The sequence below is a fragment of the Sarcophilus harrisii genome, chromosome 2 (genome assembly GCF_902635505.1).
Source record: "Sarcophilus harrisii chromosome 2, mSarHar1.11, whole genome shotgun sequence".
In the NCBI taxonomy this organism is placed as follows: Eukaryota; Metazoa; Chordata; class Mammalia; order Dasyuromorphia; family Dasyuridae; genus Sarcophilus; species Sarcophilus harrisii.
Genome location: NC_045427.1, coordinates 224,050,969 through 224,068,146, shown reverse-complemented (window position 1 = coordinate 224,068,146; position 17,178 = coordinate 224,050,969). Strand labels below are relative to the sequence as shown.

The window sequence follows — 17,178 nt, the reverse complement described above, 5'->3', positions numbered from 1 at the left end:
TTACTAAGCCCTTTTGAGTCCCAGCTCTGATGGCACAGCACATGTAAAGAGGTGGTGAGATGGTGACTAGGAAGACATTATGGTAAAGAAGGGATGGTGGCCCCGACGTGGCCTCCCCTCACCTCTTCTCATACACTCTCTGGGAACAGAAATTATAAATTTCTTGGCAGGGCAGACAGCAAGAATGTGGCCTTGAAGATAAAAATAGCAACTATGAACAGTTAGCATCTATATATTACAAATAACAAATATAACAAAAAATGGTGTACATATTATCTCATTTGGTTCTCATGTAAACTCTCTTAGGAAGGTGCTATTATGACCCCCATTTTATAGGAGAAGGAACTGAGACAGAAAGATTAAGTGACTGGCCCAGACTCACACAGCCAGTACTTACTGAGGCTGGATTTGAACTCGGGAGTTTGCTTACTGTTAGCCAGGGTGGAGTTGGATGTGAATCATGGTATGGATTCTGGGCCTATTTGTATTTTTGCTGTCTGAGTTAATCAGGAAAGCAGCAGTGTCCCCAAGGCGTAGTTTTAGGAGCTCTGTGGGCCCTGGGGTGTTGGGATAGGGTGACTAGCAAAGTGTTGGTTCTGGGATGTGGCTCTATTGTGCATTTCCTCTTAGGCAATAGGAGACCTCCTTTACCTTTAAGAGATGATGGTGTATCAGATGATAGTAGGTGACCCGTATACATGTGTGTGTGTGTATATATATATGTACACACATTTCACACACCCCTTCCCTTATATTTGTCCTGAAGTCCTGAGTGCATGGATAATTGATTCAACAGATCTTTCTCCATCCTGCAGTGAATTTGTTTCTTGGCTCATTGAGATTGGAGAAATAAGCAAAACGGAGGAAGGGGTCAACTTGGGCCAAGCCCTGCTGGAGAATGGGATCATCCATCATGGTGAGTAGATGGGGCACACTGGAACTTCTGTTAGTCTCTAGCCAGGCTTGAAGTTTGATTCCCATTGACCCTTCTGTTCTACAGTTCTGAAGCATACGCCTTCCCCCTCTCCGCCCCCCCCCCCCCCCCCCCCCCCGCTAACCAGTCATCTTCCAGGGAATGATGGAAGTCTCCCAGGTAGTAGGGCAAGGGAATGAGAACAGCGCAGACAAACCATTCCCATATGTGTAGAAAGCCTCCATAGCACAGGTTATGCTGTGGGTATGTCGGGAGGCCCCTCTTCCTATAGGATCTTTGTGGTCAGAATCTTTTGGTTCTTTGATTCACCTTCAAGGAGTATGAAGAAATGATGGAGATGGGAGAGATAAAGGGGACTCTCAGAGCCATGAGTCTTTCAAGTCTCTTTCAAGAGAATGATTTATTGTGTAAAACTAAATACATTATATAAATATCAGTTATTCTGATTATGATTCTTGTTTCTTCTTCTCCACATGATAAGTGGAGCTAAGGCTTACCCTATAGAATATGTGAATGGATTAGACAGTTTTTAAAGATTGAATAGTATTTTATTTTTCTAGTTACATGTAGTATGAGATATGATACCTATGTGTATATATGTCATATAAGATAGTTTTCAACATTTATTTTATAAGATTTTGAGTTCCAATTTTTTTCTCCTTCCCTCCCTCAACTCCTCACTCCTCAAGACAGCAAGCAGTCTAATATAGTTTATAAGTACTTGTACAACCATTTTTAGTACATTTCTATATTAGTCACATTGGTAAAGAAAAATCATAACAAAATGGAAAAAAACACAAGAAAGAAAAAAAAGAAAAAGCAAATCAAAAAAAGGCGAAATTAGTATGCTTCTATCTACATTCAGTTTCCATAGTTCTTTCTCTGAATGGAGATGCATTTTCTGTCCCACGTCTATTAGAATTCAACACAGTTTTTAATGCAGCATTTTGATTCTCCCTCTTGGGAAGAGGACTCACAGTAGGTATTTCTGGTCCTCTGCTCTGTGGCAAGGACTTTTAACATTTTCTGTGTCATAGATGTCTTTGGCAGTCTGATGAAGTCTGTGGACCTTTCTCAAAATAATATTTTTAGTAGCATAAAATTAAATAACTGATTGTAAAGGAAACTAATTATATAGAAATATAGTTATCAAGATACTTTAAAAAAGGTTTGCAGAATTCTTATTCTAGAATGCCTATTATGTTTTTCTTTGTTTTTCTCTCTCCCCTCTCCTTGCCCCTCTCTCTCTATCTCTCTTTCCTTCTTTCCTTATTTTTTCAAATAGTATTTTATTTTTCAATATATGTATACATAGTTTTGTTTTTATAAAACTCTCTGTTTCAAATTTTTCTCCCTATGTATTATTTCCCCTTCCCCAAGACAGGAAGCAATATGATGTACGTTAAATATGTGCAATTCTTTCTGTGAAGGTACGATTATCAGAAAGAAGCTTGGTTTGAGACTGTTACTACCTGGCTCACTTTGGGCAAGTCACAAATCTCTGGCCCTCATTTTCCTTCTCTGTAAAATGGATAGGACTAAATGACCTTCTTATGTCCCTTCCAGCCCCTTGGGGTTCAAACTTGTCTACTTGTGAAGAGGTGACTTTGTTGGCCTTGAAATTCTATAGAAATATGAGTTATTACTATTGGACTCTTAGAACTTTAGAATCACAAAATCAAAATTGTTCCTCTCTGCCCTCTTTCTGGTTGAGACCTTTCCATCATCGTTAAAGGAAGCCTTGTTTCTCACATAGCCTTGATCTTTAATTAAGATGCAAGGAAGCTCTGCTGAGTGCTGATTTTGTGAGGCTTAATGTTGGGAGAATGTCTCTCTATCATTACTTGTTCTTGTTAATTCCTTCTTCTCAAATTTATTTTGCGTATATTTTGTATTTATATCTCTGAGAAATGACAACATGCCTTGGTGAGGGGCAGAAACTGATTGGCTTTTTCTGCATCCCAAGTGTCAGTACAATGTTTGGCAAATAGTAAATGTTTAATAAATGCAATTTAATAAATTGCATTTGTGGAGCCAGAGGCCTTTCCATGTCAAAATATAGGTTGTGGTTGTTGGGTCATTTTTCAGTCATGTCTAACTCTTCATGACCTTATTTGGGGCTTTTTGGGCAAAGACAAGGGTTGCCGATTCCTTCCCCAGCTCATTTTATGGATGGGAATATGGGGTTAAGTGACTTACCCAGGGTTATACAGCCAGTGAGTCTGTGAGACCAGATTTAATTCAGAGGCCAGTTCTCTATCCACTGGTTCACTTAGCTGCCCCTGTCCAATGCAATTGTCATTTACAAATACAGTTATGGTTGTGCATATTTACATGCATGCATAGATTCGACTTAGTCTAGAATGTCTAAAAGAGACTTTTTAAGACATAGACCATAGACCATAGGGACAGCTAGTACCTGAGTTCAAATCCAGTCTCAGACACTTAACACTTCCTGGCTGTGTGATTCTGGGCAAGTCACTTACCCCCATTTGTCTCAGCCCCCAAAAATAAAAAAAAAGTCATAGACCATAACGTCAAAGATGGAAGGAACCATAGCATAGGGCGTCATAACTTGAAGAGACTTGAGAAGATAAGACACTGCTAGAGATGGGTCTGACAGAACGATGTCAAAATCAACTTGAAAAGGGGGCCGCTAAACTGTATATAATGATCCTTGAAGAACACATATTGACTTATCGAACAACACATTTATATATTTCTTTTAATAGTATACCAACACATTAAAAGCAGCTCGTGTAACTCACAAGATGCCTAATACCTCTCTTTTAGAAGTAATCTAGTCCAGCCCTCTTACATGATAGAGGAAGAAATTAAAGCCCGTTGAGATAACCTTGTGCCCTATGGTCATATAAATAATTGTTAGGTAGCAGATTATGAGACTATATAAAACCTTGACCTTCTGGCTCTGTTCTGAGGTCTTTTTACTATCCCAGTCTGCCTTAATGTTGGAGGAAGTTCCCTTTTTGCTCTCAGTCAGCTATGTGATGTTCCAGAGTTTCCTTTATGTAAGTTGTCACACTTGTACAACAACTTGTACACTGTCCCATCATGTATCTGGAAATAGTCTTTGAAAATCCATGATGGATGATGCCCAGTGGGTTGAGTCCAGTCTGCTTTGGCTGTTTTCTTGCTTCCATCTTCCCAGGGATCTTGTTAGTGGCAAGATGATTGTCTTATCCTAGGATGATTGTTTTCTGCTTTAGTTGTTTGGCATTTTAAAATATGGGTTATGGCTTTATTTCACTGGTCATATGGTTTATGTTCCTCTTTCACTGGATTGAAGAGTCTGTTTTTCGATGGGCAGAATGAGGAGCAGGAGCAGGCTGGGAAATGCTATTATTCCTCCTGGGATTCTGGGAGCATCAAGGACTGGTTTAGGTTTTTCATCTCATTAGTGTTTTGTATTCTAGTTTCAGACAAGCATCAGTTTAAGAATGAACAAGTGATGTACAGGTTCCGGTATGACGATGGGACGTACAAACCGAGAAGTGAACTGGAGGACATTATGTCTAAGGTACCAGGTTTTTGGTGCTCAGCAAAATGGGCTCCTTTGCATGTTTCTTTGAGTGTGATGTTTCTTTCCAGCTCTCCTGGGTCCTCATGCTCCCTTCCAACAAGTCACAAGGCTTCTCATTTTCCCCCAACCTTTTTTCCTAATCAGAGACTGGATAGAAGACAGGCTTTCAAATTACTCTTAAATCAAAATTTTCTTCTTTCCTTCCTGCAGTGCTTTGCAGACTGCCACTAATATAACTGTTTTGGGCTCAGGCCCCTATGGCGTCTTTTCCTGGACATCTGTGAAACTTGACTGTAGTATTGCTAATTCCCTTCCCTGAGACCATAGTGCATTTCCATAGAGATCTCCCATCCCAAATCACACAAAGCTTGATGACCTTTCCAGGACAGTATTCTGAGCCCTGGCCTTTACTTTCTTTCCCTTTTCTTAATCCAGACTTGTTTGTCTCATTTCTCAGGGACTGTCTCTCAGCCATTTGAGTCAAGCCTTTAGCCCCACAGGTATTTCATCCAACTTTCATTAGGTTTTCGTTATGGACAGACAGTAAACTGTATTTGTGGACTAAAGTTAGCCCCTGTCCCTGTCCTTATGAAGTTCAGTTAAGAGAAAATAAATAAAGGTACCACTAAGGGTAAGAAAGATGAGTATGGCAAATATATAAGAAAGGGGCAAAATGATGGGAAGCAAATGTTCCATCTCAAACTGACTTCCCACTGCAATGGCATAACCCCTTTAGATTCCCACACCATTATTCGGCATGTGCTCACTGGTGCCAGACTTATTTCAGTATTCACTGAACAGAAGAGAGAGAAAAATAATCAGATTTAATTCCCAAAGCAAGCATAATGAGTTGTAGAATGACTTAATGTTTTGAATGATCTCTATCCTTCGCTAGGGGCTCCTAGCTTATCCAACCCCTCTCCAAAACCACTCAGTTACTGAGAAAAATAGAAATTGGATGATGTTTTAAGAAATTTCTTTTCTCTGCATGTTGGTTACTAAAGCACCTTGATAGCATTAATATATAGTGTTTTTTACTGGCTAGCTATATGACCCTGGAAAAATCACTCAGCATTTGCTTCAGTTTCTATAAAATGGAGGTCATAAAAGGCCTTACCTCATAGGTCTTATAAGGATCAAATAAGATTTTAAAAAGCCATTAGCACAGAGACTAGCACTTAATGAACTCCTGTTCCCTTTCTTCCCTTAGGGTGTGAGACTTTACTGCCGGCTGCATAGCCTTTTCATTCCAGTGATCAAGTAAGTCTGGCTTGGTATTCCTTCTCTTTGGACCGTCTTCTGCTTTCTTCCTTGAGCTCCCTTCCCTAATTGTGATTCTCACCATCTCCTCTGTGGGGCCTCCTCTGTGGTCTGACTCACCTTCTTTTCCAGCTTCCCCAGGCCTGTGTTTCCTCTTTAAGTTACTAAGTTTCTGGTTCCTAACTACTGTTGCTATCCAGGCTGGAGATTTTAGGGCTGCCGAGAACTCCTGGTATGGAGATGCCCTCTATCTACCAATGCTCAGTCTGCAATAGTCTGCAATGCATGTTGTCTGAGACACTTCACTTAGGCAGTCTGTGTCAGGACCTGAGAGCAGACTAAAAGCCAGGTTTTCTTGACTTTAAGCTTAGTTCTGGACGCACTACACAACACTACTCATTTTCTTATTGTTGCAGAATGCTTTTTTACGATCTCATTTGGTTCCCTCAGCAGTAATACTGATGAGTACTTATTCTGTAAGATAGGTAATTATAGTTATTATCATCCCTATTTTGTGAATGAGAGAGTTTAAATAACTTATATGTCACAGAGCTAGCAAGTGTTAAGGGTGAGATTTGACCCCAGATATATCTAAATTTGACACTTCTTCTGGTATGCTATGTTTGCTCTTCCATAGAACATGTAAATGGCAAGGGACCATAAGATAGGGACATTGGAATTAGAGCTGAAAGGTATTGAATATATAATATAGCAGGAAGTGGCCTTATGACGTAGAAGATAGAATATTAGGAAATGGACAAATCTTAGAGAGCATCCGGTGTAATCTCCTTTACAGAAGAATAAATTGAGGTCCTGAGAGTGGAAACAATTTGTTGGTCATTTATGGAAGTTCATAGATAAAAGAATTGAGATTAGGATTAATTTCTAATTGGGATTAGAATTAATTTAGAGTTATATAAACAAGTAATTCTTAACTCCTCTCTGCTGTTCATTAAACAGCAGAGACATTAAACCTAAATGTCTCCTCTTTTTCTTTTTTTCTTTTTGAGTGGATAAATAGCCTGGGAAGCTACACAATGTGAGTCGAATGGGTTTAATTCTCAGTCAGACTGAAAGATTTCTTTGCTCATGTTAATATGTAATTCTGTACCCTTTCCTTTCTTTACTATCAATGGGAAGATTAGCTTTGAAGTTCCATTCTTGCTTAGGAGCTATTCCTTGCCCAACCCTGCTCTACCCTGGATGAGCTAGGAATGAACCGGGAAGCCCTAGCAAGAGAAATAGAGACAGAGAGAGGGGGAGAGACTGAGAGAGAAAGAAGAGAGAAAGAGAAAAGAAAAAAGAGAAAGGGAGGATGGGGGAAGAGGGAGAGAGAAAAGAGGGTGATTAGGGAGAGGGAGGAGAGGGAAAGAGGAGAAGGAAGGGGAGGGAGCAAGGAAAATAAAGGGAGAGAATGTTTGGGCAGGTTGTTCAGTGAGATTTTCTAAAAAGAGAGGGAGATAGACAGACAGACAGACACTGATAGGTTATAGAGATGCGAGGGAGATGTTTTCCAGTGAAGGAGAAGCTCCTGGCTCAGTCCTCTACATCATAACATGCATCACTGAGCCTCAGAGAGGCTGGAGGGAAGAGGCAACCTTCTTCCCTCTCTGAGGAGGGGTAGTGCCCATATTATTTCACTCCATGAAAATCATCAGGTATATTCAGAAGACAAAACTAAGCAGCTTCCATAATGTAGAGCCTTTCTTCTTAGGATTTGTCATGTTTTTCCTGAGATCTTTCCATGGGTCTGCTTTTATTCTCAGAAAAGGGATGACACACCATGAGCAGAGATTTCCTTTCCTTAGGGTGCTTAGTATATTTGGAGAAATTTTCCTTTCTGAGCCTCATTTCCCTCATCTGTTAAAGGATTACTAAATATCTTTTCAGTTCTTGCATTCTGTGTTCTAGTAACCCTTTAGCTTTGACATTCTGTGTTCTTTATTAAAAAATCTCTCCCAGCTTGGATTTTTTTCCTGGGTCTAATATTCTAAGGTCCCTGCTAGTTTTGACATTTTGCATTCTCTGTATCAATATCATAAGAACCAATGTCCAGGGCACATATTCATTTCCTGGATACAGGGAAATATGCCCATTATATTTAAGGCATTTAATTGAGGGGAGTTTGAACTTGATCCCTCGGTCTCCTGGAATAATCAGGAAAATTCACTGTCTCCAGCATCTCAAAGGCTTGAGTCTGGGCACGTGCCAGGAGTTGCTTCCTTGGGGCGAGCAGGTGCTGTTCTGGGCACAATGCCCTGGTATTCCTTTTCCTATGATTCCTGCCTCTGCCCCTGTCATTGGAAGTTTGACAGTGGGCTAAAAAGAGAAGGAATTTCCTGCTGACTGATTTCCCCCCAAAGATTCAGGCTAAGGTGGGAGTGAGAACTGGGATGCAGGGGGAGGAGGCAGTTTTACAAATCATCAGTATTAGTTGCCAAGCGGCAGATTTTGGCCTTATGTGAGACAGGATTTCCTTACTAATTAGGGCTGCCTGAGGATATCAGAGGTTCCTCAGTCGAAGATGGGTCTTTTGTTTAAAGGTTGGTCAGCCATATGTTAGGGAGATTGCAGAGGGAGAATCCTCTAGATGGTACAGTGGGTAGAACACCTGGCTTAGAGTCAGAAAACCTGGGTCTGGCCTCAGATACTTACTAGCTTTGTGACCCTTAACCCTGTTGGCTTCCAGCTCATTTTACAAAAGAGGAAGTTGCCCATCACAAAAAGGAAATGTTTGGTATTATTTGTAAAGAGAAAGATTTGCATCTGAGGTCCCCACTAGCCTTGATGTTGCATCCTATGTGTGGAGTGCTTTCCCTTGAAGGAGGATCCTATTCAGGCTTTTTATTTAACCTCACTGTGGTCAATTCATTTGCAAAAATCTATGGCCTCTGACTCTATTTAATTCTGTGAAAACAAACAAAACAAAACACCTTTCAAGGCTGCCGATTTACTTCTTGAACATGAAGCCAAAAAGTCCTATTTAGATTGCTCTTATAGGTACTGGCTGGACACTTGTGGATAGCCAAAAGACTCTCTTAGAGCCGTAGTTTCTTCAACTATAAGAATAATAGAGCTTTTGGCAGGACATTGCTGTCTGAGATGTCAAATGTTATAGAAATGGGAACTAGACTTATCTATCTGTCCATTTTTCTATCTATCCACATATCCATCCATCATCTTCCTTAATCACTCCCCTCCTATTGTTTACTTATTTATTTTTATTTATTTTTTAATGCAGAGACAGAGACTATCACTTGAAGACCTACAAATCTGTGATTCCTGGGAGTAAACTGGTGGACTGGTTGCTTGCTCAGGTAGGCTTATGGTTGGCAATGGTAATTGCTGCTTACTCATCCTGAAGGAGGTTCTAAATCTTTTGAAAGCTTCCTACTTCCACAGGGTTTGCTTAACTGCCACAGAAGTATCATTTTGTCTCTGTTGAAGGAGAGGATGGGAGCCTCTGCATGTAGTAGGCACTTAATAAATAATGGATGAATTATTGAATCATTAACTCATAATTTGAAAGCTGGGGAGGGCTCTTAGGATATCTGTGTTATAAGGTAGCTTAGAACATAATGTTTTAACATGAAGGGACTTGAGGCCTGAAAAAGAGAGAGCCTTTTTTTTTTCTGTAAGCAAACTGGGTAGGAGAGAGATGAATTGGGACAAAAGCAATCCATGGAAATGAGAAATAGCATTATTATTATTGTTGTTGTTGTTATCAAGACAAAGAGGAGTATGTTCAAGGAGCAGCAAATGGTATCATTTGGCTGAATCATAGATGTGACAAATCCTACCTTGGTTTACATAGCACCTTATCATTTGCAGAATTCTTCCATGTGCCTTCTCTTTGAGGTTGGTAGGGCAACAATTATCATTTTTATTTTTAGATGTGGAAATGGAGGCTTAGAGATGCAACCTCAATTACAATCTTCTAGGCAGCAATCATTTATTAAGATCCTTCTCTGAATTGGTCACTGTCTCCAGGAACTGGTGTCTGAATGACCCAAACAAAGCAGTTGCTGCTCACAATGTCTTGGCTGTTAAATTTGGGTCTTGGAGACTCAGAGTTATGTAGGAGGTGGATGGTTGATCCTGAGTCGTGAGACTTGTGTTAGAATTCTCCCTCAAGTACTTACTGTTAGAACCAGGGGCTTGTTACTGATTATCATGAGAGGAGATGTGATAGAACACTCAGGAAGCTCCGGGTTCAAGTCCTGCCACTATTACCCCTACCTGCTCCAAGTACCTCTCTTCAGGCTGAGCTGTAGAACTGTATGTGATCTTTCCCTGCAAAGCTGTGTGTACCAGTGAATCACTAATTCCTCCCTCCCAGAAAGAGATAAAGATAATAATCCATGTTACTTATCTGACAAGTTCTTTTGTGGAAAAAGCTTTGCTAATTTGAAATGGAGTGTTATTGTGGGATGGTATTATTTTTATTATTGAAGTTCAGTATCACTTCACCTGTTGAGGGGAGTGATGAGGGGAGCCCCTGGCCTCTGGGTATATGCTGTTCCACTGTGTCTGTCTGTCTGTCTGTCTGTTTGTGTCTCTCACACACACACGGTTTAGAGTTGATTATTAGAGCAGCAGATTCTCTTGTATATAACTCTATAACCTTGGCTCAGTCAAGCACTTATTATTATACTTATGCCAGGAATGTGGAGAGAAATGCGGTGAATGAAGCAATCTCTCTTTACAAAAATCTTGCTTTCTGATAGGGCAGAGAACAAAGATACAAGCACACAGACAGACAGTAATATCCCCACTTTACAGATGCAAAAACTTAATTCAAAATGAGTAGGTTCTTATATGTGCTGTTATCAACCTCAAAACTTTGATCACTATGCTATTATCAGACCTAAGATTGCCTTATGGGGCATGAAGAAAATGAGAAGGGAACGAAAATGAAAATATCAATTTTAAATATTGAAAAATAAAATAAAAATATAAAATTATATTATATAAAATATATTATATTTATTATGTGTAATATATTGTTATGTCATTGTATATATGTGTTATATTATACTATATATTACTTATAATGTATTTATATATATATATATAAATATGCAAAAATAAAATATTTAAAAATTATCAATACCAGTACTTTGTTGATATATTTTTTGAGTAAAGTAGGTGACACAATGAAGAAATCACTGGGCCTGAAAGACCTGATTTCAAATCTAGGCTTCAGACATTTATAATATGTGATATATGTATATATCAATATGTTTGTGTTTAGCTCTGTAATACTTATATCTAGATCTGTATATATTTATCTCTCTGTATCATCTGCTTTCCATAATATTTGTAAAGTACTTAGCATAGCATCTTAGTAGGTGCTATGTAAATATTGTTCATTGTCATCATTATTATACTATTTCACTTTTATTTCCCAGTGCATTCTTTCTTTTCCCATAGAGCAGTCCTATGTAACAAAGAATATGAAAGAAAAAATTAAGCAAAATTAAGCAATCCATCAATCAAATACAGCATTGTGAGAAAGAAAATAAGAGGAAGAATTAAGAAAAGAAGGAATCCCGGGATGTTTTTGTTGGCTGTGACCTCAGGTCTTCCAGGTTGACACCCTCCCTGGTCTTAGACTGAAGGGTGAATCCGAAACCTATTCCTTATTCCCTATTGAGTAGTAGAGTGAATAGGCCAAAGTAACTAAATGGAAAGGAGAAATATAGAAAAACTAGGCTGGGATTGTAGTTGACAATTTTTTTTCAGTAATGAGCTTTAAAGTTCTGCCTTTATAATCCTGTGGCACAGTGCCAATTATCCCATGTTGTGAGGAGTAGGGGGACCTCCCTTCCCCCTTCAGCCAGTCCCAATGGGGAGGGTTGGGGGGGGGGCAGCACGAGTGTGTAATTGGAGCTGAGGCAGCAGAATGGCTTCCATGTGGCTGTTTTTAACAGCAGCTGGAGATGAGATCTGAGTTGGAGGCAGGATGGAGGGTGGGGAGCCTGGGACTAGGGCTGGGAAAAGATGGGAATGACTTAGTTCTCTGTGTGGCTTGGATTTTAAATTACTTCCAGACTTGTTGTCAGAGTAGAAACTGATGAGGAAGAATACCGTCTCACAATAGCAGAATGTTCCACACATAACACATTCATTCAGTAAGCATTTATTAACATTCTGCTGTGTACTGACCCTTCTTCTATGTTCTGGGAATGCAAAACAAACAAACAAACATCATTTGTACATTTTTTAGGAGTGGGGTGGGGGAGGATGTATATATGTCAAAAAGAAAATACATAATAGAACATAGTAATTTCTGGGGATTAGGGAGTAAGGAGCTGGGGTCGGGGGTAGGGATGGGGATCAGAAAACACCCTTTTGTAGGAGGTGGCAAAACTTATATTTGCAGTGACATTTTGAAAATGGGGGGGCATCTTTTGAAAAGACATGGAGGTCTTAATGAATGTGGTGTATGTGAGACTACATGTAGGACAGTATACAAAGGGAAAAATAGGGAACTGGCCTGGAAAAATAAGCTGGAGCCAGATGAAGAAGGGTTTAAAATGATAGAGGGAATATAAGAAGCCAGGGGAGCTTGCATCTTTATGGTAAAGAAGTGAGTCTAGGATCTTCCTGTAGGGAGAATAAGCTCTTGGCTGATCCAACCAATTTGATGAAAGAATTTGAATAGAGAATTAGCAATTGACTTAACTGACAAAAAATGTGCCTCCATGTCAATTATGTACCAAATTTCTCCAGCCCAAATATCTTCATCTCCCTGTCATTAAGGTTCATCCAAAGAAAGTTGATCAGCAGCAGGTGTTCTCTTCCCCCCTCTGCCCCCCCACCACACTGAAGCATGATGGGCTCTGATCAGTGTTGGCAGAAAGAATACCTACACCTATGAAATCACAGACTCTTTATGTATTTTAGAGTAATCCTTCTCCAACACTGGTGATTGTGCTATCAGTATCCATTCATTGAGAAACACTATAATGATTAAAAAGTACTACAAATTCAGTACATTTATCCTTTTCACATTGTAGGGGTTAAAGCTGGAAAATTTTTTGGCCTTCCCTTTGTACCAGAAAAGAAGTATGAATTTTTCTTTTGCTTTTATGAGATGTTTACAGTAATTTCTGGTAAAATTTGAGTTAAGTGTTTGCTATATGTAGGTAATGTTAAGTTAAAATAATGTATGAAAAACTTTTTCTGTGGTGTTTGTGTCAATTGTGGCTTCTGCAAAATTCTCCCCCCAAAATTCCCATTTAATTTCTTATGTTGATCCATGATATTGAAACTGCAATGGGGAAAGTCATGGTGTAGAAGGAATAACCAGTGATTTTAAATGAATTGGTATTGTATCGATCACAGCAGTGACTAGATATATTTGAAAAATAATAATACATATGTAGCTTTTTAAGAAATTTTTAAGTTTTTTACCTAGATCTTGACAAACACCAATAAAAAGAAAAGACTTATGAAACTATAAATATTTTATATATAGCTTATATTTTTAAAGGTATATAATCCAATGCTTTTATTTTCAAGCTGTCCTGTTTTCTCTCTTCTCTTCTGAATTTTTTTCTGTTGTCAATACATTAAAAAAAGTTTCAATAACCTGTCTTTACTTTTACTTTTTCACCGTCACTTGCCATTATACTTGTCCTCAAATTAAAAACAATAAATAGTAAAACAAAACTGATTTTCACATGGGCCTTGTTGAAAAATATCTCATTCTGCACCTTGACTAAATCATTTTTCTGTCAATATGCTTCATATTGATTCATATATGATTCATAACTCATCTATGTAAAATTCTTTACAATTTACTGAACCTTTTTGTCACAGTAATCTCATAAAGCAGATGATGCCCATTTTATGGAGGAAATTACTCTTAGTTATTAACTCAGATGAATTATTTTCCATAGCCATACATGGCTAGTAAGTAATAGGCTTTGAGCCAGTGTCTTATAATTGTGAATGTGGTCACCTCTTAAGTCTGTGAGTTTTGATAGCCACAATCCAGGTTTCTTTTTTGGGATCCCGTGGAGCCTTCTGAAGTTCCTATGTTTGGATTCCTTTCCTCTCTGTAGTGGTGAATGGAATAACTCCAACTTCAGCAGACTGGAACACACAATTGGCTGTGTGTATTTCTATATGTACTTGTTTCTCCCATGAGAAAGTGATTTCTTTGTTAGTTTGGATTCCATTTTTCAGGACCTAGGACAGCAGCTAGGTGTTTAAAAAATGCCTATTTATTGATCACTTGATTAAACTGTTGAAGAAAGAGGTTGTTCAGTTTGGCTTTTTGCTTGCTCTCATTGCCTTTCTCTTGATGCCCTTTGGCTCCTTTTGCCAATAGTATCATACCATATATTCCAAGCCTGCCCAGTTTAGCATGTAGGATGGGAGAACTCTGCTCAAGCAGGTTTCTGCATTTAGTGTGAGGAAGGGAACAAAGGATCTTTCCTTGGGAAAGAAAGAGGCCATGATGTAAGTCCAGCAAAGACAGGAAGAACTAATAGAGTCAGGGACTGAAGCAATATCATTTGTTTTTATTTTAACATCTCTTTTCATAATAATATTTTAATATCTCATTTCATAATTATTTTTATTTTAATTTTCTACTTATTTATATTTATTGATGATAGTTTATTTTCAAAATACATGTTCTAAAATTTTTTTCCTCCCTTCTCCTCACCCCTTCTCCTTAACATCTCTTTTCATGTAACATATTAATTTCCAAATACACTTTCCCCTGCCTAGAAAAGTCATCCTCTAACGTAAAATGAGAGGAAAAAAGGGCTGGTCAACAAAACTGATCAATACATTAACATATATATGTCATTTTATATACACACACACACACACACACACACACAGAGTATATAGTTTTCACTGAATCCATAGTATACCATCTCTGTGAAAAAGGACCTGTGAAAAAGGCACTTTACAATTAATGAGTGACCGATGAAGGTTTTGATGGCAAACTGATAGATGGGAAAAAAATTGAATCAGGACCCAATTCATTTCCTGATTCTCCTGCCAAATATTCCAAAACTGTTTTTTAAAAAATATATATTTATTGGATATATACAATGTTCTTTCCATTAGAGTATTAGCTCCTTGTGAATAAGTATTGTTTCATTTGTTTTCTTTGCATCACTAGTGTCTAGCACAGTGCCTGGTCCATTAGTAGGCACTAAATGCTTTTTGACTGGTTTACTCCAGAAGTCCTCATCTAACAAGATGAATTTAATAGACATAAAAATAAAGTCTTACCCTATTTTTTTTTAAATAAAGAAAAGCAACTGTGTGTGTGTATTGAATGTGAGAGTAGTAGAAGTTCATTTGAAAAGCACTTGGGGTTTTTAGGGGAGTTAAAAGCTTATTATTAGTCAGTGATACAAAATTCCAGTGTAATCTTTAGTCCAAATTGTGCTTGGGCATTTCCTCTACTGATGCATGTCTCAACTTTGATGCATTTTAGTGGAAGATTTTCATGTGGATATCCTTGTTATGAAGAGTCTTTCAGAAATGGTCCTCCAATAATCACCTGTTTTTCATTGAGATAAGCTTTTCCATCTTAGTTGGGAGGGCTGTCTTCTTGTACTTGGTCTCAAAAGGAGTAGAAGTTGGAAAGAACCCAGAGCAGAGAAGTTACTTCTAGTTGGCATAATTGATGTAGTGCTGGGTCTGGAATCAGAAAAGCTTGAATTCAAATTTGGCTTTAGACATTGGCTATGTGATTGCAAGTCACTTAACTTTATTTGCCTCAGTTTCCTCCTTTATAAAATGAATTGGAAAAGGAAATGGCAGACCACTCCAGCATCTCTGCCAAGAAAACTCCAAATGGGGTCATGACGGAAATTACTGAACAAGAATTACACACTAGGCAATCAAAACTGTCCTGAAGTGTAATGGACTGTTTAGGGTACTCTAGTGGGGTTTTTTTTTGTCCCTGAAAAATTTCAAGCAGAATCTGGGTCAGTACAGATTGGATTACATACTTCCTGAGTCCCTTCCAACTGAGAACATCTATGATTTTGTGACATTAATGAGGGAGTGAGCTTTTTCAGGGTTGATATTCCATAGTTCTGTATTAGGCTGGATCTTTGCAGTTAGAAATATCCATCTTCACTGGCAGGAAAAAATTCCCATCAGAACTAACCAAAAATAAGATCAAAATGTCTTGAAAGGTAGTGAGTTTCCAGTCACTGTGGTAGTGTTCAAGAGGAAGGTAGGTGAGCTATTCTCAGGACTGCTGATCCCCAGCTCAAAAGTCTGATAGATTCCTCTTGACAGCACATGCAGCAAACAAATTAGCTAAGCCTTGATTAAGCAGCAACTCCTTGTAGGACATGGTGTACTGCCAGGGACATGAGAAAAATTTTAAGTTTACAATGTCTGCCTTCAGTGAACTCCCAGACTAGTTTGGAAGATATGGTTTGCATATACATACACACAAACACACACACACACACACACACACACACACACACACACACAAACACACACACACACACACACATCCTAAAAGTTTCTTTAAGTGGAGGTGTAGGGGACTTTACTTTTCTTTAGGTGGTTATTTCTGAGTCATTTTTTTACTCTTAGATATCTCTGCTCTGCCTTGAGAATCTAATGGCCTATTTTTAACTCACTTTCTCTTTTCTTTCCTGGCCTTCCTGGGGCCCCTTGGCAAAGACTTAGGTTAGGAGCCTTTTCCAGGCTTTCCAGAGGGCCAGGTGTCCTGCAGACTTCTTGGCTTCCTCAGGCTTACTTAGATCACTTGGCTGTCTGCCCACCCCCCACCCCCACCCCCCATCTTCCTTTTCTGCTTCCTCCATGGATCAGGATGACAGCACTTCATCACTGGTCAGTTGTTTCACAGCTGGACCAGAGGAAGTGGGAGGGAGGATTGAGGTGAGTTTGCAAGTCCCTGGATGCCCCTGCATAAAAGCTTGCCGGCTTCCCCTGGAAGAAGCTGGGGCTGAAAGCACACACTTGTGAGGATGCTGCCTCTGAGGAGAGATTTGTCAGGAGGGGTCAGCTGTGGAACAAGTGTGGCCCAATGTTTACACAAAGCATGTCCCTCTCCAAGTGCAGCTTGTGATCCCGACCATCTTGTTTGGCTGTGAATACCAGTTGTCATTTGGGGGCCAGAGAGCCTGTCAGAGGAAAAAACACAGCTTTCTCACCCAGTGGGAGCTGGGGGAGGATGGGATGGAGGCTTTTTTCCTTCCCTTCCCTAGAAGTCTTTTCCTTTGCAGAACTTTTAAAGGAGCTCATCAGGCTGTATGGTGTAGAGAAAGAAAATTTAGTCTAAGGTCAGAAATCTTGGTTTTGACATTTACTAAGCTGTGTGATCTCCTGACATTTGGGTTCCCTTCTCTGTCAAATGGATCATTGGACTACAAAGTCAGCTCTGAGATCCTTCTGTCTATCCCTTTCATCCTTAAAAACG

The 17,178-nt window shown here is 39.1% G+C and overlaps 1 protein-coding gene across 1 annotated transcript in view; it reads left to right on the top strand.

Annotated features, from left to right (window-relative positions):
* The window catches only part of PREX1 (phosphatidylinositol-3,4,5-trisphosphate dependent Rac exchange factor 1), a 204,638-nt gene that overhangs the window by 137,617 nt on the left and 49,843 nt on the right, over positions 1 to 17,178 (top strand). Inside the window, exons 11-14 of the mRNA XM_012539711.3 lie at positions 816 to 916; positions 4,369 to 4,472; positions 5,686 to 5,735; positions 8,977 to 9,052. Of these exons, the coding sequence (XP_012395165.2) occupies positions 816 to 916; positions 4,369 to 4,472; positions 5,686 to 5,735; positions 8,977 to 9,052 (331 nt within the window). The remainder of the gene's footprint in view (positions 1 to 815; positions 917 to 4,368; positions 4,473 to 5,685; positions 5,736 to 8,976; positions 9,053 to 17,178) is intronic.